General features: G+C 39.3%; 1 protein-coding gene across 1 annotated transcript in view; it reads right to left on the bottom strand.

Annotated features, from left to right (window-relative positions):
• Positions 1–26,720, bottom strand: part of GUCY1A2 (guanylate cyclase 1 soluble subunit alpha 2) — a 279,157-nt gene that overhangs the window by 193,620 nt on the left and 58,817 nt on the right. The window contains exon 5 of the mRNA XM_006098838.3: positions 1,006–1,721. Within this exon, the coding sequence (XP_006098900.1) occupies positions 1,006–1,721 (716 nt within the window). The remainder of the gene's footprint in view (positions 1–1,005; positions 1,722–26,720) is intronic.

Here is a 26,720-nt window from a genome sequence, read left to right as displayed (position 1 = left end):
GCAACTCTTCTTTTGGCCCAGAGAAACCAATTCATTTCTGAAAGTCAACAGCTTTCCCAAAATGATTGGGAACAAGCCTAACACATCTTTATTTATCTTGATACAAAATATTGAAAAAAAATCTCTATTGAAAACTAAATGTACATTCAAATGTCTACTCTGATAATTAACATTAGTTTTCCTTTTAATTACTGAAATTACATTACCAAATTTAAAATAGTCATAGCTAACTTTTCTTCATATCTTGTTTATTTTAATGTTGACTTTTTTCTAAAAAAAATATTTACCTGAGGGAATAGATTTGTTTAAACTCAACTACTTAAGATGTACTTCTGTTGTCTTTTCATATTTATTTATAACTTATAGTCCAGATGTTCCCAAAAGGGTTTCAAAAAACTTTACAATAAACATTCCTAGGTCCACTGTTCAAGGAAATGAGACTTTATTTCAATATTAAAATTTAATTGAAACTCTGAGATAGTTGCTTCATTTCCAACTTTTAGAAAATACATTATTCTGCATGTTAAGACAAAACTAGAATGTAAACCAGATGTTCCTAGATTATGAAATTTAGAACAGAACATATTCAAAATGTAGCTAATTCCTGACTTATATTTATTTAAGGATAAGGCAAGCAAGTCCCACAATGCTGAAAACAGGGTTACCTTTTCTCTCATAATTTGTCTTCAATCAGTGGATATATTCATGGGTTTACAATACCAGATTTTTAGTGAACCTTATCATTTTTATAATTACTATGGCTCATGTTAATAAATGTCCTCTTTTTATATGCTGAAATAAATTAATGGAAGAGGCAAACACTATGCAAAATGGCTGGGAATAGGGCCAAATCTTATTACATACATCCAGGGACCAGTAATTTTCTAAATGGCACTTTAAGCTCTCTTGCCTAAATAATTACAAGTACAGCCAGCATGTAATTTACTGAAATAATTATGCACTCTTCTAGTTCCCATCACCCATCTCAAGCTCTCGGCCACTTACCTTGTCTTTATTTTCCGTGCCAGAAGCCTCAGGCTTGGTCCTAATCACAAATGGGGTGGACAGTCGCAGCAGGACCCTTTCGAAGGTGGCAGTCACCTTCGGAGAAACGATCTCGAAGCAGTCCTCAAACTTGAGCACTTTGTGAGTGTCGCATCGAAGCTGCTTCCGCAGGCCTTCCCCCAGCTGAAGGACTGCCATGTGGGGGTCAAACATCAAGTGGAAAGGAAAGGCTCTGCAGAAGGTGTTGATGCTAATTCTGAGGTCCTCGGGGACTTGGGAGGTTCCCTGTGGAAGGTTCTTCGAGATAGTAGTATTTTCACATTCCTTGATAAGAAAAGTGAGACAGCTACAGTTGCCTGGGTTTGAGCCATCAGAGCATAACTCATTTGCCACCTGTTCCACTTCCACATCCAGCCGATAGATCTTCTTTCCTGCGGCCTTAATCATCCCCAGCATCGCAAAGCCCACAACCTGGTGAGGGTGGAAGTAGTGGAGCATGAGAGCACCTTCAGGGAGCTCTTTGCATAGGAATGATGGTGACTCCAGAGTGGCCTGTTTTCCAAAAGAAGTTCTAATGTGTTCCAACAAAGCATCGAAGCCATTAAAGAAGTCCTGCAACGTGCCGCCGACAGCTCGAAGGACTCTCTCGTTCTCATCAAAGCATATATTAAAGAACTCCTCACCAAATCTTTCTTGAATTTCCTCGAACTTCAATCCTAGAGGTAAATGGGAAGCAAATGTTAGTGGAGAATAATATAAACAACTAAATTTAAAGCTTTTAAGTACTTATTAAATGACATAGCTAGAGAGTGAAACATAAGAGGTAGACAAATCTCCCAAATAGGTTAACTCATTCATCTTGAGTCAGAGAAAGTACATTTCATCTTCTGGATGGTTCTACAATGTTAATGAGCATAAACTATTTTGTATGTTTTTAAACAGACTTTATTTTTTAGAATAGTTTTAAGTTCAAAGCAAAATTGAGCAGAATGTAAATATATTTTCTATATACCCCCCTTCCCCTCTACACACAAGCCCCCCTTCCACTATCAACATAGTGCACTGCAGCAGTACATGCATTACAATTAATGAACCTACAATGACACAACATTATCACCCAAAGTCCAGAGTTTACATTAGGGTTCACTCTTGGTATTGTATTCCTTGGGTTATGACAAATGTGTAAGGACATGTGTCCACCATTAAAGTCTCATCCAGAGTATTTTCCCTGCCCTAAAAATTCTCTCTGTTTCACCTATTCATTCCTCCCCCAGCACATGGAGCAATAACTTTTTAATTTTGCTGCTAATCTAACTTTTCTTTTCAACACCCTCCTCCATTTGCTGTAATTAGCACAAATAATACCTTTTCCTTAATGATTTCCCTCATTGTTAAAGGATCTTTATAAAGGTAACTATAAGATTGGCTCTATATTATGTCCATCCAATATGCCATCTTACTTATCAAAATTCATTTGTTAAGTGGTAAATATCAACCAGAAAGGGCATCTGTGGTATATGAGGAAATGTGTCAGGTTATCTAGGGAAAATAGAGGACTTAAGTTAGCAGTCTCGGGGGAAGTCCTATAGGTCCCCAGGGAGAGACAAAAACAAGAAATTTAAAATGGCAGAACTGTGAAATGGTTTGCATTCTTTCACCTGTAACAAAGGTAAGAACAGCCAGGATTGGAGTAGAAGTCTGAGCAGATAGAGTTAAAGGTCTTTGTTTAGTTTTCTAAGTTCATATTTATTCCTAGATGCTATGGAAAAAAGAACTCTACCTCAGAGTAATGCAATTATAATGAAAAATTTATACACACACACACACAATGTATTATGTAGTAATTAGAAACAGAGGCACATGTGATCAAGTAGATTCACCCTTCAGGATGATCTGAGGCAAAATAAGGAGGGAATTTATGGTCCAAAGAGGAATACATATAAAAGCGTTGAATCTGTATGCTAAAGAAAGATTTGCCCTGTCCAGTGTGGCTCAGTTGGTTGGGCCTTGTGTATCAAAAGGTTGCTGGTTCAATTCCTAGTCAGGCCAGATGCCCCTGTGGTGGGCTCGATCCCCAGTAGGGGGAGTGCAGAAGGTAGCCAATTGATGTTGCACTCTCACATCGATGTCTCTCTTTCTCTCTCCCTCTTCCTTCCTCTGTCTCTAAAAATCAATAAAAATATTTTTTTACACGAAGAAAGCTTCTATTAGACTCACTCTATGGGTTCTCCTTTGATTTTAGCTGTGTTGGGAAACATGAAATTTACCACCCCAAAATATGTCTCTTCGTCATGAGTTTATTTTAGGCTGATTCTTTTTAAGAAACAAAAGACTCAGGAAGGGCTTTTTACCTCCCCCTTAACTGCCTAAGAGAATTTAGATAAACAGCTTAATCTAGAAAGAGCTTTCACCAGAGATAACTACAAAGAGTATAAGTTAGGTGTAATAGGGCTTAGAGACCAAAGTCCTCTCTGTATCCCATTGTCTACTCATGGCCCAGTAAACATATGTTTATTCATCTCCATGTGAACTGCCTTCCTCCCCTATGAAGTAGCAGACTTCTACCCCTCTTCTTAGTTCATAATGGCATATATGCCCCAGTTGTTGACCATCTCTGGGCCCCATGTTCCTATGGAGCCCCAGCACATATGTAATTTGTTTTTTCTTCTGTAAATCTGTCTCATGGCAATTTAATTCTTAGACCAGCCAGAAGAACCTAGAAGCATAGAGGATTTTTCTCCTTCCCAACAGCTAAAATCAATACATGTAGTTTATCTATACACTATATAAAAGCCTAAGCGACCAGAATGCCAGAATGACCGGTTACTATGATGTGCACTGACCACTAGGGGGCATACATTCAATGCAGGAGCTGTCCCCTATTGGTCAGTGCACTCCCACAGCCACCCTCCTGCAGGCAGCCAACCTCCCATGATCGCTCCCCACTTCCGGCAGACCCTGGTTGGCAGCCGGCAGGAAGGCCCTGGCTAGCAACTGGCAGCCAGCAGGAAAGCCCTGACTGGCAGCTGGCGGCTGGCAGGAAGGCCCCAGTCAGCAGCCAGTTGCTGGCAGGAAGGCGGGGCTGGCTAAGGTGAGGTGCCACGGGAGGGAAGGCCCCAGCCAGCAGCCAGAAGGAAGGCCCCAGCTGGCAGCTAGAAGGCCCCAATCGGCCCTGATCGCCAACAAGGCCTAGGGACCCCACTTGTACATGAATCTCGTGCATGGGGCTGCTAGTGTATTAATATTCCCTTGCCTAGTCTACTCCATTGTATAAAAAGGTCCTGGAAATTAGACAATACTTTAGTAGTGCCCTGCTAGAGTGCAGAGCAGAATAAATTATCTACGGCTTGGTTTGTTGTCCCCACCTACCATGCTTTAAGGAGTGAGGCAATAACACAGTCAACAATATTAGTTAACAAATAGAGTAAAAAAAAAAACCATCAAATATTTTTTTGAGAGCTTTCTATAGTCTAAAACTTTGGTAGCCAAGTAAGTGGCCAGTTTCACAAAGAAGTTCTTACAATCAATGTGAAATTTAAAGAAGTCAAAATCTAATTGAAAAAGAGTTCCTTTATTAAGAAGCATTTTACATTAATTTTAGTTTCATAGAATTGATGTTCAAAGCTAGCTGAGAAAGTCACCTATTAAAATAAAAACATCAGTCACCACTCATGTAACATTGTCACTTTACAAGATTGCCCTTCAGCATATGTTGCATTCACTAACAATAATACCAGCCAAAATTGATAAGAATAATATTTATCTGTCCAGTTAGCCAGTGTGGGAGAAAACAAGACAGATGATATGCACTGCAGTTTGGCTCCTGATCCAACTCCTCCAATGAAACTACCATTATAATTACTTAAACCAGTACATACTGCTTTGTCCTTTTCTTGGTTAACCTTGTTGTTTTTCCTTTAATTTGATTCTACTGATCATCTCTTCCTCATAAATCCCCCTTCTCTCTTGGCTTATAAAACTACGCTCTCCTGATTTGATTACTATCTGCCTGAAAATTCCTTCACTAAAACTTCTTCCTATGCCAAATCTTTATATCACCATCACTAAAAAATTCTAATACCAATTAAATTTATGTCCCTTCAACAATAATGTTCTTTGCCGCTATTAAAAATTTTAATTATGGCCCAGCCAGTGTTGTTCAGTGGTTGAGCATCGCAGTTCTATTGCAGGTCAGAGCACATACCCAGGTTGCAGATTCAATCCCTGGTCGGGGTGCATGCAGGAGGTAGCCAATCTATGTTTGTTTCCCTCTCACATCTCTCTCTCTCAAATCAATTTTTAAAAATTAAAAAGAAAAATAAATTCGGGAGTTCTGGTCAAGATGACAGTGTAGGTAAACATGGTAATCACCAATTCCCACAAATACATCAAAATTACAACTGAAATATACAGAACAACTATCATTCAGAACCACCTGAAATCTAGCTGAATGGAAGTCCTACAACTAGGGAATTAAAAAAGAAGCACATCAAGACTGGTAGGAGAGGCAGAGATGCAGGGTAGGAATCTCAAACCGGTTGGTCCCACACCCTCATGTGGTAGTTTAAAATCAAGAGGGATATCTTGGCTGTGGGGTTTCCCTAAGGAGTGAGGGGTCACAGCCCCATACCAAGCCATCCAGCCAAGGGGTTCAGTACAGAGAAGAGAAGTCCCCACAACTTCTGGCCACAAAAACCAGCAGGGATTATGACTGAGTGACACAGAGGCTGCAGGTCTCAGGTAATTCCCTCTTAAAGGGCCTTACTCAGACATACTCCCTCTGACCTCCAGCACTGGGGTGACAGCTTGAAAGGAACCTGGTATATTTGGGGAGGAACTAACTTGCTTGAAATCAGAGTGAGAGCTGGAGAGGGAGCTTTCTCCCAGAAAGAAGTGCTGGCAGAGGCCATTGTTTCTTTGCTGAGCCATCCCTACCACTGAGCTGGCAGGCAGGGCACTATATCTGAATATCCATCAACCTGGCTGACACTTTTGCCCCACCTTGGTGATTTCCTGAGACCCCGCTCCTCCCTACTTGCAGGCTCATCCAAGCCATTTCCAGTAGCTCTTCTACACAACTGGCCTCTCTTGTCTCATGCTTTGGACTTTACTAAAATCTCTCAAGCAAGCAGCAGCTGGCCTCGGCATTCCCTAGGCCCAGCACTAGTGGCAACCCACCTTGGTCTGTAACTTGGTCTCTCCTGGGCACTTTCAAGCCCAATATAAGTAGCAGCCATCTGCAGATTGCTTTGTACCTTATGCTGGTGGCCCTGGGCAGGGCAAAGGAAGGCTCCAGAACCAAGGCACCTGGTGGTCAGCTTTGACCAAGCAGGATCACAACCCTACCACCCCCACGAGTGACACACTCAAGGGGCAGACTCAGTGAGTACCAAAGCCCCACTGAAGCAAGTCCTGCTCCATAGGATCAGCTCCTGCACAACAGCTCTTCTACTGTAGTCTCAGCCAATCCCCACAATTAATTGGCCTGCAGGTCAATCCCTCCCACTGATGCCAATATCCACCAAGGGTCAACTACAATAGGATAGTGCACAAAGCTCACATAGGAGTGCACCTGGAGTGCCCAACTAGGTGACTAGGGAGGTTGAGCCACTGGGCCCTACAAGACACCTACTACACATGGCCACTCTACCAAGTCCAGGAGACATAGAAGAGCTACCTAATACATAGAAGCAAACACAGAGAAACAGCCAAAATGCAGAGACAAAGAAACATGTCACAAATAAGAGAATATAAGAAATCTCTAGAAAAAGAAATACATGAAGTGAAAGCAAGACAACTACCAGATAAAGAGTTTAAAACAATGGTTATACAGATGCTCAAGGAACTTACTGAGAACTTCAAGGAACTTAGAACACCAACAACATAAAAAGGACCAGTCAGAAATGAAGAATACACTAACTGAAATAAAGAATAATTTACAGGGATCCAACAGTACAGGACACTGAGAATCAAATCAAGACTTTGGAATATAAGGAGACAGAAAACACCCGATCAGAATAGCAAAAAGCACAAAGAACCCAAAAATATGAAGACAGCTTAAGGAGCCTCTGGGTCAACTTCAAGTGAACCAACATTCGCATCATAAGGATGCCAGAAAGAGAAGAAAGGGATCAAGAAACTGAACACCCATTTGAAAAAATAATGACATAAAACTTCCATTACCTGGTGAAAGAAATATACATACAAGTCCAGAAATCACAGAGAATTCCAAACAAGACAAACCCAAAGAGGACTACACCAAAACACATCATAATTAAAATGCCAAAGGTTAAAGACTAAGAGAGAATCTTAAAAGCAGCAAGAGTAAAGCATTTAGCTACCTGCAAAGGAGCGCCATATGACTGTCAGTTGATTTCTCAACAGAAATTTTGCAGGCCAGAAGGGAGTGGCAAGAAATATTCAAAGTGATGAAAAGCATGGGCCTACAACCAAGATAATTCTAATCAGCAAAGCTATCATTTAGAATTGAAGGTCAGATATAGAACTTCCAAGACAAGAAAAAGTTAAAGGAGTTCATCACCACCAAACCAGTATTACATAAAATATTAAATAGTCTTCTTTAAAAAGAAGAAGAAAAAAATATAAGATCAAGAATAAGAAAAATTGCCCAGCCAGCGTGGCTGAGTGATTGAGCGTTGACCTATGAACAGGAAGGTCATGGTTCGATTCCCATTCAGGGCACATGCCCAGGTTGCAGGCTTGATCCCCAGTAGGGAGAATGCAGGAGGCAGCCAATCAATGATGCTCTCTCATCACTAATGTTTCTATCTCTCTCTCCCTCTCCCTTCTTTCTGAAATCAATAAAAATATACTTTAAAAATAATTTTAAAAAAGAATAAGATGAATAAAAAGGCAATAAATACATATCTATCAACAATTAAATCTAAAAATCAAAATAAGCGAACAAGCAGAACAGAAACAGGCTCATAGACATAGAGAACATTTTTTAAAAATATATATTTTATTGAATTTTTAAAGAGAGGAAGGGAGAGGGATAGAGAGTTAGAAACATCAATGAGAGAGAAACATCGATCAGCTGCCTCCTGCACACTCCCTACTGGGTATGTGCCCGCAACCAAGGTACATGCCCTTGACCGGAATCGAACCTGGGACCCTTGAATCTGCAGGCTGACGCTCTATCCACTGAGCCAAATCAGTTAGGGCTTTAGAGAATATTTTGATGGTTGACATATGGGAGGGGTGTTGGGGTGGATGGTTGAAAAAGGAGAAGAGATTAAGAAGTATAAGTTAGTCATAGCCCATACACAGACACTAGACAAGTGAAGGCCTGGGATTGGGTAGGGGATGGGTAGAGGGGAGGCAAAGGGGGAGGAATGAGGGAAATGTGCAATAAAATAACAATAAAATAAATTTTTAAAATCTAAACTCAGAATAAATAAAATTTCTTACAACCTGACTATATTTGCTGAACTACAAAATTTCATGTGCCACAGGAAATAGTCCATGGATTGCGTCTACATTTTGAAGAGTTGTATCTTAAGGGCTTAGGGTCTTTATACGCAGAAAAGAAAATTATAATTTCTTCTAGCTTGCATTTTTCATAACATTAAAAGTGCTTTCATGGTTAAATAAAGAACACAGGTACAAATATAATACAATAAGCTTATGTGCTTATGTTCTACTTCTAATAACAAAAAATCTTCCAGAAAAATAACAATTCAATTCACCTGAGGCAACAAAAATTACTCTGTGAGTCCAGCACTCTCAATTAAAACCCTGCTGCCTTAAAAAGCATTTCTAGACTTTAAGGTACAAGAATTGCTAGTTCTCAAATAACACCAAGGCCTACTAGAATGCAAAAGTGACTTGTATCAATAAAGAAAAACTGAATTATGTTTAATATTACACTCAAATGCTATACATGGTAATTCTATATAAACCACAATATTCAGTTAACTAAATTTTTTGATCTTACAATTGTTAAACTGTACAAGATCAGAAAAGGAAAAATTCTTAGAATTTAAAAAATTAAAACTAGGGAAAGATCCTTCAACTTTTGCAAATATCTTATGAATCGGTAGCCAAGACTTCCATTTTATCTCAAAATGTAGAAAGTACAGAGAAAGTAGTTCAGCTCAGACAACTAGTGTAGTTCTCACTCCCAAGTTTCCACCTACGACTAATGCAAACCCCCTACGTACAGTATATCACTTGAAACATATAGACAGTGCACACCTCCTTTCACAAGACACTATGACAGCTTGACATTTAGGTCTATAAGAAAACACTTCCTCAAGAGACAAACTTATAAGAAAACTGCTTTTATTAACAAGTAAGTTAGAAGTCAGAATTTTAAGTTACTGTTAATCTACCTCTTTAAAAAAAATGAATAGCCTAACTGCTGATATACTTCAACTATAAATGAAACAGTCTGTTCATTCATGACAGGAAACTGTTGTCCCTCATCTGCTATCCATCTGACTTCCCACTGGGCACTTCTTGAGCTCAATGACCTTATCCCATTGATGTCGGCATACCTGTCATCAGCATAATGTCTGGCAGATGGAGAGTAAGACTTCATTCATAGAAACTATACATTCATCCAAGTATTTGTTGGATAACTAAAATCAAGTCTTTAAAGCTACGGTTGTGCCACATCTAAGGATACAAAGATACTAAACGAATTCTTTTCTCACATGGGCCTCTACAGATAAATAAATTACAATGTGATTGGGCTATAACAGTGTCACACTTGAGTACCTATCAAGTGATATCAAAAGAATGTCTGGCCCTGGCCAGTGTAGCTCAGCTGTTCGGAGCATCGTCCTGTACACAGAAAGATTGCAGGTTCAATCCATCAAGACACATACCCAGGTTGCGGGTTCAATCCCCAGTCAGGGCATTTATGGGTGGCAAATGATAGATGTTTCTCTCTCACCTCTCTCTCTCTCTCTCTCTCTCTCTCTCTCTCTCTCTCTCTTTCTGTCATCGATAAAAAACATGTCCTTCAGTAAGGAGTTTAAATAAAAACAATATCTGACTCTTTCCTCAGGGAAATAATATTTGAGGGGAAACTTGCAGAAAAAGTGGTTGTTCAAAGGCCATCAAGAAAAGAACATGCAGATCTATATATATAAAAGCCTAAGAGATGGTTACAACCAAATGACCAGAACGACCAGAATGACCGGAAATGGAAATACTGACTTCATTGAGAACTAAGTGCATATAGAGGGATATGGCACCAAAGTTATAGTGCTATCTGGAGTCCTAAATCCTCTAGAGGAGATCTATTAATAAAAGAGGCAAATTAGTGTCTTTTTTGGTCCAGAGATCATACTTATCATCCAACAAGGGCATCAGTCTCCACTAACATGGGAAAATAGCAAAGAAAGAGCTGTACCTGCAAGTTGCTTAAACTTCAACCAAGGAGCTGAATACCTACCAACTACTCACTTCTGTAGACACTTCATAATTATTTTTTATTAATTACTTAAGCATCATCAACCTAATATCTAAGTAATGTAACTATATCTCAAGTTCAACCTGTGAAGAGATTTCAATATTTTAAGGAGATGGTTATCTTGTTAGAGAAACAATTATTTTTTTCCACCTTTATGGGGATATGATCAACATATAACACTATGTGACTTTAATGTGTTAATGTGATATTCATATATTGCAAAATGGTATCACCACTGTGTTAGCAAACACCTTCATCACATCACATAATTACCATCTCGTTTTTGTAGTGAGAACATTTAAGATATACTCTCTTAACTCTCTTAACTTTCAAGTGTATGATACATTATTGTTAACTATAATCTCAGTACCCTGCCTTAGATCCCCAGAACTTCTTCATCTTCTAACTAGAAGTTTGTAGCCTTCGACCAACATCTCCCAATATCCCCCCAGCTACCCAGCCCCTGATAACCACTACTCTTTTCTCTGTTCCTATGAGTTTGTTTTTTCAGATTCCACATATAAGTGACAGCATACAGGATTTGTCAAGAAACATTTTAGGCATTTGCCAACTACCTTTGATATATTATTCTAGTGTCATGCCAGTCTGCAAAGAAATGTATGAAGTTGGTCTCTGCCTCCCAGAGGAGATTTAAGAATAAATAAATATTATATATTGTATAATTATATATTTATATAAAATACAAAGGGAACAGGTTAAAAAGAAATTCCACTAACCAAATTGTAATTTTAAAGGAAGCTGTTCTGAATCTGAAGTGTCAATATAGTCTCATTTGAATCTTGGAGAGGTGAGGTGAAGTAAAACCTTGTAGTTTCAGAGTACTTTATAGTTCAATAAGTAATAGTTTTAGGAAAATAGTGAAAATAAAAATCCTCATCAATTTTGTTCATAATCTATAAAGGGTTGAACAGGGATTTTCTACTATATTAGAGCATATATTTTCCCTCCTATGACTGCATTTGAGGCATCTCTGTCTCACTCCAAAGAAGAAGAGAGCATATGTCATATACCCATTTCTAAATGTACGTGAACTAAAATTGATTGTCCTTCATAGTTTTTAAAATTTGATTAGATGCTTAAGATAACAGATACATATTCAGATACAAAAAAAGATAGGATTTTAATAGTTTTGATCTAACAACGAATTTGCTAAGCATAGTAATAGGGAAAACCCTCTAATATATTTAAGATTAATTTTTTAATACCCAAAGGAATAGGTATTATTAAAAGCATAGTTAAGTGCTTCAGGCACAAAAATATTTGTAATGATTAAGTTTACAGTCTGTATATTTTGAAGATATGCTAAGGTATGCTTTAAAATATACATAGGATATAATTTCAACAGTGAGAAACATGGCATAATGGAGATGAAGCCAAGCCCTGAGGACTGTGGAATACTTTTTTTCACCCAAGAATTACATCTAAACTAAAAAGCATAGCATCAGAAAAGTACACTCCAACACTCAGTTCAAATAGCAAAGCATATCCTGCACCTTACTTATAAAATAGTAGGTATTCCCTGGAATTACAGATATTTGTCTACAATCTTCCTGTTGACTACAAACAGACGTAGTAAGACAACTCATGAAAAAATACAATCTCTAAAACCGGCATGATCTAGAATGAGAAATCGGAATCAATGGAGAAATAATGATAAATAAACCATTAACAGAGAGAATTTTCCCCGAAATGTAGAAAATCTTGAATCTGCTGGTGGAAAGGGCACCCGTTCCAGCCAGGATTGGTAAATGTACACACACACACATACACACACACACACACACACACACATCTAGATACATCTGGTTAAATTACTAAGATACAGAGATAAAAATTACTTAGTCTTAAAGAAGAAAATATTTTCAGTTGGAAAAAACAAGTAATTTTCAAAATAAAATTTTACAAAATTGTTCCTTTCACCTGTAACATGGGAAGTTAGATGAAGATTCTAGCAAATGCTATAAGATATGAAAATAAAATACTATACACTTAGAAAACCTAGAAAGTCTTTCAATTTTGAGACTCTTGCTTTGCTTTTGAGTGTGATTGATCAAAATGTTTATAATATCTATTTTATTGCTTTGCTGTTTTTTGATCAAAACATTTAAAGATATATTTTATAGAAAAAAAGCTACTAGAATTGATTAGAAAATGTAGTATATAATTTAATATGAAATAAATATAGGTAGATTCAATAGCTTTTCTGTATATTAGCAGTAAAGATCAAGAGATAGAAATGGGAAAATATTCTATTCAACATGGCAACAAAAGCTTTAAAATCATAGCAAGACATTTAATAAGTAAGGCATAATACTTAAATTAAGAAAACTATTAAATCTTAACACAGAAAACAAAGAGTGAACACATTTCCATATTTTATTGCATCTTAAAATATTCCATATACAGAATTCCATATTTTAAGATGCAAAGACCTTACATCATCCTATATAATAAAGAGATAATATGCTAATTAGACTGGACAGCGGAACGACCAGTGGGTGGGGGGCGGGGCCAGTGAGCCTGCACCGCCAGGCCAGCCATGGTGGTCCTGTCACCCTGCCTTCCTCAGAGGCTGCAGGAGAAGGGGCGGCGTGGGCCCAGTTTCAGTTCTGGCATTGCCCCTTCCGCAGAATTGGCAGGGGAGGTGGCGGCGTACAGGCATGGTCCCAACGCTGCCCTTTCTGCAGAGGCAGAGGGAAAAGGGGCAGCGCGGTCCCAGCGCCTCCTCAGAGGTGGGACGGGGTGCAACCAAGACACCACAACCTCCCACGGCCCCTCCCCCGGTTGGCCCCGCCTCTGATCAGCATCCCCCACCAGTGGGAAGGGGGGTAGGGCCAGGGCTAAGGAGCAGCCAGCCCAGCTTCTGGTTGAGCGGCACTCTTCCCCCCACACACACACACTCAGCCAGAAGCAGGACTCACAGCTGGTGAGCACAGCGGCAGTGGCAGGAGCCTCTCCCACCTCCACTGCCGGCCGGCAGTAAGGAGCGAGGGGTCCCGGACTGCAGGAGGGATGTCTAAGTGCCAGCTTAGGCCCGATCCCCTGGGGAGTGGGCCTAAGCCAGCAGGTGGACATCCCCCGAGGGTCCCGGACAGCGAGAGGGCACAGGCCAGGCTGAGGGACTCCCTCCCCGCACAGTGCAGGAATTTTGTGCACCAGGCCTCTAGTAAAAATGTCAATTCTACCAAAACTAATAGTCTCAACAAGTATTATCAATACAGTAATTTTAAATTTTCATGGAAGAATAAATGCCTACAATATCCCCAAATGTTTGATTAGGAAGACTACTAGGGAAGAACCAGATATTACAATAAATATAACATAATATAGTTAAAATTTTTATTTCCATATGAACAAAGATTATTGAGTCATAGTAGAGAACAAGTAAATTCAGAAGTAAATTTGTGCATATAAGTTTTAATATATCACAAAATTGTATTTTAATTCAATGGAGGAAGAATGGGTTATTTAATAACTGGTACTAACTAACCATCTGGAAAGCAATAAAATTAAATCCCATCTCACAACAACAACAAAATTCCAGATCAATTAAAAGCTTAACATGTACAGATCAATTAAAAGCTTAAAATGTAAAAAAACTGAACAATAAATATTTTAGCAAAATCTAGGAGAATATATGAAAGACATAAAGATATATTTGATTTTTATGATATATAATTAAGTTAAAACTGTCAGAACAATATACAGAATATAATTTTATTTTAGTAACAGAATATAATTTTGTTTTAGTAAAAGTGTGTGTGTGTGTGTGATGCACTCCAGTGACATTCTGCTATTCTTTCTATCCCAAATACCACTTTGTTGTTTTAGGCCATTATGATCAATAGTCTAGAATCATTTCAAAGGCCTCCTAACTAATTAATCTTCTTTCCAATCTCTCTGCAATACATTCTCTACACACCCATTCAAAATCATAAATCCTATCATATAAATTCCTCTTCTTAATGTCCTCTAATGAGGACATTTTTGTCCTAAGAAAAAAGCCCAAGCTCAGCAGAGCTTGATACACCATTTACTTGTGGGCCCATCTCATCTCTCCGTTTCCCCACTTCACATCTCTGCACAAGTCATGATGAACCACTTGGAGTTTTCTGAACATGCTCCACTACCTCTCTCACTTACAGGCTTCTGTACATACTAGTTTTGTGTTTGGTTTTGATTTTTAATGGAATTCTGTTCTCCCACCTACCCCACTTAGCTAGCTATCTGCTCCCAGAGGTCCTCAAACTTTTTAAACAGGGGGCCAGTTCACTGTCCCTCAGACATTCCACACATGCGCACTGCGGGCCCGTGACGAGTCGGCTGCTAAGCAGGACAGGCAGCGGCGGCAAAAACACCCGGCGGGCTGGATAAATGTTTTCAGCGGGCCGCATGTGGCCCGCGGGCCGTAGTTTGAGGCCCCCTGGCTTAGACTCATCATGCACATCATTCCTTGACACTCCAAGACAGAGATAGATGTCTCTGCTCTTTTGGCTTTCAAAGCGTTTTGTGATTACTTCCACCTTAGCATTTATCAGACAATAGCCTCTGGCTTCTTCACCCACTCAAACAGACGTAACCTCTTTGAAGACCGAAGTCCACCACTTAGTCATTTCTTTATTTTTAAAAATATGAGAACACCTGCTCTGCATCAGTCTCAGTGTGAGCACTGGACACACTGTAGTGATCAGAATAGACATGGTCTCACCCTTCCTGAGGTAGGTGAAAGACAGAAAATCCAGTAAATGTACACATAATCCCACAACTGTTCCAGAAAACACATGATGGCAAGTGTGATGACAAGGTGGAGAATGCTATGAGGGCATGTAATAGGGGTCTAATGTAATCTACTATATCAAAGGCTTTCCTTTTAAAAAGTGACATATCTGAAACATAAGTAAAAGTCAACTAGGCAGCAAGGAGACAGGAGAGGAAAGAAAACCATTCCAGACCAAAGGAACATTATGCAAAGGTCTTGAAAGAGAAACTAACATGGTACACTTGAGAAGCTAAATGAAGACCACAATTTGTCACCCTAATACCTGACACAGTGAATTTTTTGAATGAATAGATAAAATAATAAATCAATTAATGAATGAACAAATGAATACAGCTGTGTGTCTGAACATATGTCCATGTATTTTATATATATATATAAAATATGATCATATGATATAGTTATATAATATATAGAGTAGATATATATACTCACATAGTATGTATATGTGTAGGTTTTCCATTGCTGGTTTTTGTACACTTCAGTACTTGCTGGTAGAGCTTTTTATATATGCAGAGAAAATTGTGCTAAATAACATTTAGTAGGTGTGAATGCTAAGTATTTGATGAGTTCTTGTTTCTTTGCCAACAAATAGCCAGATGTGAGAACTAAGAAATCAAGAGACTTGAGAACCCTAAAGATTCCATCAAAAAAACTACTAAAACTGATAAATGAATTCAGTAAAGTAGCAGGATACAAAATAAATACCCAGAAATCAGTTGCATTTTTTATACACCAATAATGAACTATCAGAAAGGGAAACTAAGAAAATAATCCCATTTACAATTACATAAAAAAAAAACCTCCTAGGAATAAATTTAACCAAAGATGTAAAAGACCTATCTATACTCCAAAAAATTATAAGATGCTGATGAAAGAAACTGGAGAAAATACAAATAAGTGGAAGCCTGTATCATGTTCATGGACAGGAAGACAACACATTGCGGACAGATCACAAGCATTCTCGTGTTTTCATATTACACTGTGTTTTACATAAATGTTAAAGGCACGCCTTAAAATTAAATACCCACTGCATTATGAAGTTTTTTATTACATGTTCTTACAGGCTAATATCTTCTTAAAGTATGATACTTTGTAAAACGTTTTTTGTACTAGTTCAATAGAAACTTATCTGGCCACTGGGTAAAGCTAGCAATAAAACTACTGGTGCACAATGTGTTAACATATTTCAAATGTCCATACTACCCAAAGAAATCTATAGATTCAATGCAATTCCTATCAAGATACCAATGTCATATTTCACAGAAATAGAACAAATAGTCCAACAATTTATACTGAACCACAAAAGACTCCAAATAGCCACAGCAATCTTAAGAAATCACATCAAACTGTACCACAGGCCACAGTCATCATGACAGTGGCACAAAAACAGACATAGATCATGTAACAGAATAGAAAGCCCAGAAATAAGCCACACCTTTAAGGTCAATTAATATCTAACAAAGGAGGCAAGAGCATACAATGGAGTCAAGATAGTCTCTTCAATAAACCGTGTTGAAAAATTGAACAGATTCATGCAAAAAAAGGAAAAGAATCTAGGCCACCTGCTTATACCATACACAAAAATAAACTCAAAATGGATTAGAGGCTTAAATGTTAGACTCAAAACCATAAAAAATACTATAAGAAAACATAGGCAGTAAAATCTCAGACATTTCTCATAGCAATATTATTTCTGACATATCTCCTCAGGCAAGGGAAACAAAAGAAAAAATAAACAAATGGGACTGCATCAAACTAAAAAGTTTTTGCACAGCAAAAGAAACAATCAACAAAATGAAAAGACAACCCACTGAATGGGAGAACATATTCACTGACACATCTAATAAGGGGTTAATATTCAAAATTTATAAAAAAAAGAAAACACAAACTTGTACAACTCAATACCAAAACACAAACAATCCAATTTAAAAAATGGGCAAAGAACCTGAACAGACACTTCTCCAAACAGGACATTCAGATGGCCAATAATATATATATATTAAAAGATGCTCAATGTCCACTAATCATCAGAGAAATGCAAAATAAAACCACAATGAGATATCACCTCATATCTCTCAGAACGGCTATCAACAATAAATCAACAAAGTGTTAGTGAGGATGTGGAGAAAAGGGAACCCTAGTGCACTGTTGGTGGGAATGCAGATTGGCGCAGCCACTATTAAAAGCAGAATGGAGTTTCCTCAATAAATTAAAAATTTAACTGCCTTGTGACCCAGTGATTCCATCTGAAGAAACCTGAAACACTAATTCGAAAGAATATGTGTACCCCTATGTTCATAGCAGAGTTATTTACAATAGCCAAGATTGGGAAGCAATTCAAGTGCCCGTCAGTAGATGAGTGGATAAAAAAGCTGTGGTACAGCCCTAGCTGGTTTGGCTCAGTGGATAGAGCATCAGCCTGCAGACTGAAGGGTCCCAGGTTTGATTCTGGTCAAGGGCACATGCTGGGTTACAGGCTCGACCCCCAGGAGGGGAGTGCAGGAGGCAGCCAATCAGTGATTCTCATCATTGATGTTTCTATCTCTCTCTCCCTTTCCCTTCGTCTCTGAAATCAATAAAAATACATCTATAATTCATACGTGGAATCTAATGAACAAAATAAACCAACAAACAAAATAGAAACAGACTCAGAGGTAGAGGACAGACTGACAGCTGTAAGAGGGGAGTGCGGTATGGACTGGGTTAAAAAGGTAAAGGGATTGCCCGGCCAGCAAGGCTCAGGAGTTGAGCATTAACCTATGAACCAGGAGGTCACAGTTGGATTCCCGGTCAGGGCACATGCATGGGTTGCAGGCTCGATCCCCAGTATGGGGCATGCAGGAGGCAGCCGATCCATGCTTCTCTCTCATCACTGATGTTTCTCTCTTTCTCCCTCTCACCTCCTCTCTGAAAGCAATAAAAGTATATATATATTTTTTAAAAAGGTAAAGGGATTAAGCAAAAAAGAAAAAACCTTAGACAATGTGATAACCAGAGGGGAAGGAGGGTGGGGGTGGTAGAAAAGGGTATAGGGGGTAAATGGTGATGGAAGGAGAGTTGACTTAGGGTGGTGAACACAGAATGCAATATACAGAGAGTGTATTACAGAATTGTACAACTGAAACCTATATAATTTTATTAACCAATGTCACTCCAATAAATTCAATTTAAAAAAGGGAATAACAGGGAAAAAAATGGACAGACTCAAGTAGCACTTGTATAATCAGGCAGCTTGATCAGGGCTCTGTGCTGTGCTTGCTGTCAGAAGCAGGCCACCCGTCAGGTGACTAAGAGCTGATCACACTGCCCAGCCTTCCTTCCTCAGCACCCTGGCAAGTTGCTATGGAAGACACTCAGCCAACAGCCCAACAGCAGTGTGGTGCAGATTCAAAGAACGCACAGATATGAGCTAATTACAAAGAGGAGCTGCAGGTGCACCAGCCTCAGCCCTGTGCCCACACCTGGCCCCTGCTTCTGAAATGCAATCTGCCACAGTGTGAAAATACGGCAGTGGCTCATGGGCTTTCTGTCTCCCTACAGAGATGTGCGCTCAGCATTTCTCTTACATGCACCTTTTGTCAGTCTTTTACCTGATAGATAAGAGGGGAGGGGAGGGAATTACTATGCAAATAAACAAATGGATTCTGGCCTCTGCTGTTGATGACCAGTCCTATTCAAATTGGAGGCCACAAAAGGAGCTGTGGGAGAGCATAATTTCCACAAGGATGAATCCTCAGGGTTTACTCAGAGCTGTTAATCACTGCTAATGACTCTTTAATTGTTGCGCTTTTTATAGTGGCTGAATTGAGATTCCCACTCCTCAACTGCTCCAACCCAGTCTTGGGAGCTATGCCTCTACCCAATTTGTACAGAGGATTAAATTTTGGAATAAAAATTGTGTTGTGGTAAAGAAATTAAAATGATGGAAATCTGAAATTTTGTAAGACTTTCCTATTGCATTAGGTAATAAATACTTGGCCAAAGACCTGAAATACAGGTGTAGGTAAAAGTAGGTTTACAGTTGTGAGGACCACTGGGCCATTGTGACACTCTTTTGAGTTAATAAAGCTATTGTAATAATCATGTCTTTTTTCAGACAAACAACTGTAAACCTACTTTTGCCTACCCCTGTATGTGTTTCGTTAGCCAAATAGCATCAGACTTCATGTGTAACAGAAATGAGTGCAACATCATGCATCCATGATGTAGGTAATTCAGTAGCATCTGATGGCATTTACAACATTCACAAGCATCAGTCTGAACACTTTTATACTTCTGGAGGATGACAGCACGTGACTCTATGTCTATTTAAGAGAGAAACGCATTTCACATGTTAAGACATGAAGTCCACAAACACACTGGAACTTCACTGGTAACTCAGCTCCACTTCCCTGAAACCAGAGTGGCCTCATCAGCAGTCATCCACCCTCTGCTTACACACCACCTGAGCTGAGGAACTCCTGAAGCTTGCTCTCCAAGACTGACTACCTCTAGTGATCACATAGTTCCTCCCTCCTTCCATCAAGGCAAGCCCTCGTCCTACAGCTTCAGTCAGCTCATTCTTTTATATGCTCTGTGATGATCTGAACAAATCCACCTGCTCTCCTCACAGGACATTCTTTAAAGTTCCTGGAAATAGCTCCATGTTCTCCTCTGTCTTCTCATCTTATGTTTTCAAAGAACTAATTCAAAATGCATTAAAGGCAGCTCTAAAGAACAATTTTATAGAGATATAAAAAAAATATGGGTACATTAGAAAGTAGACAGACAGTGTGTGTGATTTAGGACAAATTATGATTTGGAAGGAAACAAGAAAGCAGTAGAGCTATAGGAGATCTGATTCAGCTAAGAGGAGATAATGTGAGATGTGGTTATGTCCGGATTTCAGTCTCTTGTGTGCATGTGTTCTAACTTGGGAAAATAGATGTCGGTATTTATTCCCATCACTAGAGAGTACACTTCAAGCTCCTATTTTCTAGTCTCCTATTTGATTTATTTATCATGCTCATTCACATTTTTCACACCCAGCTCCTTTGATCATAGATATCTACATTAGATAGATGATAGATAGATAGATAGATGATAGATCAGCCGTGGGCAAACTACGGCTCTCGGGCCGGATCCGGCCCTTTTGAAATGAATAAAACTTAAAAAAAAAAAACCATACCCTTTTATGTAATGATGTTTACTTTGAATTTATATTAGTTCACACAAACACTCCATCCATGCTTTTGTTCCGGCCCTCCGGTCCAGTTTAAGAACCCATTGTGGCCCTCGAGTCAAAAAGTTTGCCCACCCCTGTGATAGATAGATAGATGATAGATAGATAGATAGATAGATAGATAGATAGATAGATAATTATGTTGAGCTGGGTAGGGCAGCAATTTAATACTGTGGGGAAAAAAGTATCAATGGCACATGTAGGAACTGAATGCATAACCACCTGCTTCATGGTGAGGCCACTCTAGGAATTGCTGAAGCTAGCATCTCAGGTACAGCCATTATTTGTATGTGTTAATATCTCATAGGCTATGTCTGTCATACCACACCCAGACACATTCTGCATATAGGACACAAGAGAAAGCCTGAGACATGCAAGAATTAATAAAATAGTAATATTTTAAAAGTGGGAGAGAAGGAGACACTATATACCTGAGTTCTCCCATTATTGCAAGGGACACTGGCTTCCTGGTTTATTTGGTGAAAGGGTTATGTTCTTATGAATTCTTTCACTTTTATAACACAGCTGTGTTCATTTTTTTGTTGTTAATTTTCTTTTGTTGTTGTTGTGGTTAATCCTCACCTGAGGATATTTTTTCCATTGCTTTTCAGAGAGAGGGGGAGAGAGGGAGAGAGAAAGAGGGAAACATCCATGTGAGACAGACACATCAACCGGTTGCCTCCCTAACACATCCCAAACAGGGATGGGGAGCAAATCTGCAATCAAGGTACATGCCCTTGACCAGAAATTGAACCCTCAGTGTGTGGGCCGATACTCTTACTATTGAACAACACCGACCGGGACTGTGTTCATTCTTTTTGTGTCTCCTAGCTTTTGTACATCTCACACATGTCTTACATAGTCGGTTCATAATGCAGTCATATACACAAAAACACTTTGTGTTGGCTTTTTTGCTTTCGTGTAGTATTTCATCTCTAGTCTATGCTGGGAGTGTATGAAGCTGTCGACTCTAGGCTGTGTCTGGCTCTGGAAATTGCCTTCAGCTGAAGAGAGCTGCCGGGACCAATGTCCTGTCCCCTCCCCCAGGCAGCCTCCATCCAAAGATGGTTAGACTGGGAGGTGGTGAGCTGTGATACAAAGATGAGGCTTCCTTGCCTTGGTGGGGCGATTCTGAAGATCAGCTGAGACCGTTGTGACTGCATCACACAGCAGTTCAACTTCTCCTTCTCCCATTCTACTTTCTTCACATCCTCCAGGGGAAACAGTCTGGTAAAACTATTAAACTGAGAACACATGCTACCTTTTGTGGAAAAGGATGACTCAAGAGGTGGAGCTACAAACCACAAAGGATCTGTCTCAAGCCTTCAAAGTTAACCGGTTCGCCTGGTTGGGCCATTGGTCCTGAGGACACTGTCCAATAGCATTCCTGAGCACAGATCTCAATCTCAGAGTGTTTCCTGGGGAACCAGAGCTATGACAACATCATAAATATTTTCTCATTGAAACAGCTGCTTAATGTTCTTGTAAGCAGATTTATCATATTTTAATTGACCATTTCCTTATAGTTGGACTGTTGGTTGTTGCCAATGTTTTGTCAGTATAAAGAGAACTCAGTAAACACCAAGCCATTATTTGATGTTTCTTCTTCCTGTTTTGGATTATTCCTTTAAAAAAATCTGAAGTATGGGCCATTACTAAGATAAAGCTAGGAAGGTCCTCAGTCTATTAAGGCTTTATAGATTACTGAAACATAGGTCCAATAGTAAGGTACACTATCAGGATACTAAGGAATTGGGACAGATTAATTTATGTATTTTGGTGTCTTTGACTCAAGACTCAGATTAGGATGTTTGAGAGGCCTGGAGAGAACAGAATGGTCTACTTTGTCAATAATTCTACTGTATGTGGCTCAAAAACTCAGAACCTACATAATGTCAGCACCCTTTATAAAAGAAATATTTGTTGAGTATATGTATGAATGAATAAATGAATATTAAGGTTGCTTTAAATTCTAACTTAAACTCAAGGGTGTTCGTTAATGTAGAAAGGTAGATAATGTAGAAAATATGGACTGGATAGTGAGAAGCCCTTGGTATTAAATTCTTAAATGGTTCGCACTCCAAAGCAAAGTGACAGTGACAGTGACAGCACCTGTGAGCATGTGTCAGGTCCTCTTTGATGTAGAAGCCAGCAGAGGGAATAAGAAGGAAGAGTTACAGATGAATAAAATTAAGTTATAACTAATAAAAGCACTCAGAGTCAACTAGAGCAGAGTAAACGAGGTTTGTTGTTATCATACCAAAATACACACCACAAATTTACGGAGAGGGTGTCAGGACTAAAAGGCATTAGTGAAAATCCAAATCTTTACATTTGGGGCAGAAGAGGAAGGAGGACGTTAAGTTGGATATGGTACATCTAGTGAAAAGCCCTGGCAGATCCAGGAATAAGATTATTTTCCCGTTCGCCTCTCTTAAAATGACACAGCAAGAACCATTTCTCAAGGCCCTGGCCAGTGTGGTTCAGTGGGTTGGAGTACTGTCCCGTGCTCCAAAAGGTCGCCAGTTCCATTCCCCGTCAGGGCACAAATGCAGGTTGTAGGTTCAATCCCTGGTCGGGGTGCGTACAGGAGGCAACCAATCGATATTTCTCACAACGATGTTTCTCTTCTCCCTCTCCCTTCATCTCTCTCTAAAATCAATAAAATCCTATTTTTTTTTTTTGAAAAAGAATCATTTCTCAAATCAGGCTGGTCTCAATCGTGCCTTGTGAGCAAACCTCGCTCATTCCAACCTGTGCCCTGTCGCTCACATTCCCTCCCCTGGGATCCCCAAAAGAGAGCAGCCCCCACTGGGCAGGCATAAGCAGAGGGAACAACGAGGAGGGCATGCCACTTAGAGAGGAGAGAGAGGAAAGAATGCAGATGCAGGAAAAAAGAAACCGCACCAAATACTTACTTTATTCTTATACATATCTTAATAGGTAAGCGTAGGGCTACCTGACCCAAAAGAGATTTAAAGCATAACTGTCTAAACTTGGAGCTCTTCCTTTTCCCATAAACTTTTATCACTTTCCCGCCACTCTATGACTCCTAAAGAAAACAAAAGGTTATATGGTAGATCTTTCTTAATATTTGAAAGCAAACAAAAATGGATTACCCAAAAGGTCAACCAATTCCTGTCCTTGATAGGAAAAGATGTTACAAAGCTGTAAGATCTTAAACTCACACACAATGAAGGATGCCACATTCTTTTTAAAGTACTTCTTTAGTGTGGACCAGAAAAGAGTCCTAATTAATTTTTTTTTTATGCTGGCTTTTCTCAGCCCATTCCCAAGCCTTGCCAGAACATTGCTGCTATTTCCTTTCTAGCTTCCAGAAAGATGTCAAAGGTCAACATAGTTTGTTTTTTCTATCCCACTAACAGTGAAATGGCTGGCCTGGTGCCCTAGAAGGCAAATAGACATTTGAGATTATTTTTTTAGCCTGTGACTATAGTAAGTAAGCTTGTTCTAAGTGCAAATCTCACAGCGTGGACAATCTTCTTTATGAACAACTAGAGGCCTGGTGCATGAAATTCGTATATGAGTAGGGCCCCCTAGGCCTGGCCAGCGATCAGGGCCGATCTGTGGGGTGACCGGAGGGGCGATTGGGGCCCCCGCTGGCATCCTCCTTGGCTGGCCTGGGGCCTGCGGGCTGGGGGCAGCTCCTGCATTGAGCGTCTGCCCCCTGGTGGTCAGTGCACGTCATAGCGACCAGTCGGTCCCCCATTTGGTCGATTTGCATATTAGGCTTTTATTATATAGGATGAGCCAATAAACTTGAATTCTGCTGTCTTCAGATCCTGTACTCCAGTAAAGCTTACTACTAACATCCCTGTTTCACTAATCAGATCTAGACAAAGACTTCACATATATAAATAAGATAAGAATGAGCCAATACAGTCAAGCTCCTAAGTGGTAATGCCAAGATTTATTACATCTTATAAGTACCTCATACTTCCTTAACATTTAAACATTGTAAAAGCAGAGACCTTGGTTTGTGAATATCATCATTATAGGATTTTTGCCTCCCATTAGCAACTAGATTCATCCCATCCTTTAATTAAAGATTTTTTCCCCAAATGATCAGGATCCTGAGGCCCATGACAGCATGAAAGTGTGTATGTGAGAGTGTGCAGGGGCTGAGGGGGTGGGACAGCGAGGTTAACAAGACCTGAGAGAGCGAACCTGAGATGACATTTATCTGCCTCTTATGTTTGCTTATGATCCTAAACTTAAGTTTGCAGTTTGAGAATCATTCACTTAAAACTCATTATTTCTATACAACAATTAAGGTTTTAAGAATGTGATAATGTGTGTCTAAAATGAAAATCATTTCTTAAATGATAATACTTTGTCTGTTCTAGCAAAAGGGGACATGAATTATCTAGCATGTGCTTGATGCTCTGACCTATTATTAATTAAAAATCTGGGCAGTAGTAATAATTTTAACAAATATAGTTGCAGTCACGTGGTTTTCCATCATCTTCTGAACAGTTCACTTTAAACTCCTATTAGCTCAATTTACAAATTAAACAGCTACTTGGTGTAGTGCCCTGTCTCAGGTGAAGATTCTATGTAACTACCTGCACACACTGCTATACAGAGATGCAGAAAGCACTGCTACTAAATATAGAAGCACTCTTACAGCACACTGCAACATCACCTAATGACTGATGACAGACTGTGAAAAATAATTTACCCTGGGTATTTAAAATGTCAGGGAAGCAATAAAAAAATCAGAGCGGGCAGAAGAGCTGATGTCAATGATTGATGAGGCTTTTGATTTCAGGAAAGGTATTTGGGAAATACAGAAACACCGTAACATAAAGGGATTACAAGAAGAAAGGAAGATGTTGTAGTGTAGATGTCACTCGCTATAGGATGAAGAAAATAGGTAACTTAAGCAATAAGAGCAGGAAGCTGTTTTACTTTTCTATTGTCTTGAAATGCGTGCTCTCATTCTTTTTTTTTAATATACTTTATTGATTCTTACAGAGAGGAAGGGAGAGGGATAGAGAGTTAGAAACATCGATGAGAGAGAAACATCTATCAGCTGCCCCCTGCACACCCCCAACTGGGGATGTGCCCGCAACCAAAGTACATGCCCTTGATCAGAATCAAACCTGGGACCTTTCAGTCCGCAGGCCAACGCTCTATCCACTGAGCCAAACCGGTTAGGGCCGTGCTCTCATTCTTGAACAACATTTTTTCATGTGCAAAAGAGTAAAGTGATCCAGAACATAGGAGAACTAGTCGTCTATTCTGATAGCAATGCCCTGTAAAAAGCGGGAATATGTTCAGACACTATTCTAATTTCATCTTCAAGGCACATATCTCTAAATCAGATTAGATGTAAGACCACAAAACTTGAGGAAAATAAACTCCATGGACTCCAACCAACACTGATTATACAGAATTTGGTGCCCTCATGGACAATATTGGAAAAAGCAAAAGACACACAAGTATAAAAATAGACTACGAGCTCTTAAACTCATTTATGTTTGTTAGTTTAGTTTAGTTTTGATTTTTTTTTTACTGTGGCTAAGTAGAAATAGAAATTCCCTTTGGATTTATGATCTTTTTTAAGTATAAATTTTATTCAGCAATTTTTAGAAATGTTTTACTTTGAAATAATTTCAAACTTAGAAGAAAGTTGCAGTAATAGTATTTAAAAACACACTCTCTCTAGCCCTGGCCAGTGTGCCTCAGTTGGTTGGGAGTCTTCCTGGGCACTGAAAGATTGCCAGTTCGATTCCTGGCCAGGGCAAATGCTCAGGCTGCAAGCTCAATGCCTGGTAAGGGGCATGCAGGAGGCAGTGGATCAATGTTTTGCTCTCACAATGATGTTTCTCTCTCTCCATCTCCCTTCTTCTCTCTCTAAAAATCAATAAAACATTTATTAAATAAAAATCAAATAATCTTTCTCTCTCTCTCTAACACACACACATACAAGCACACACACACACACACACACAGAATTTGAGAGGGCATAATAGACATCACGTCCCTTTACCCCTAAATACTTCAGTGTATTCCTACAGAGAATAAGAATGCTCCCTGGCATCCCTACAGTGCAATTATAAAGATGAGGGAATTTAACATTGGTACAATGCTGTTATCTAACCCACAGTTTACATTCAAATTTTGTTGATTGTCCCAATAGCCCAGGGATCCAATAAGGGTCATCCACTTTATTTGTCTGTCTTGTGTCTTTAGTTTTCCTTTCCTCAATACTACTTCTCAGTTTC

This window comes from Myotis lucifugus, unplaced genomic scaffold (genome assembly GCF_000147115.1).
Source record: "Myotis lucifugus unplaced genomic scaffold, Myoluc2.0 scaffold_248, whole genome shotgun sequence".
Lineage (NCBI taxonomy): Eukaryota > Metazoa > Chordata > Mammalia > Chiroptera > Vespertilionidae > Myotis > Myotis lucifugus.
This window is presented reverse-complemented; position numbering and strand designations above follow the sequence as displayed.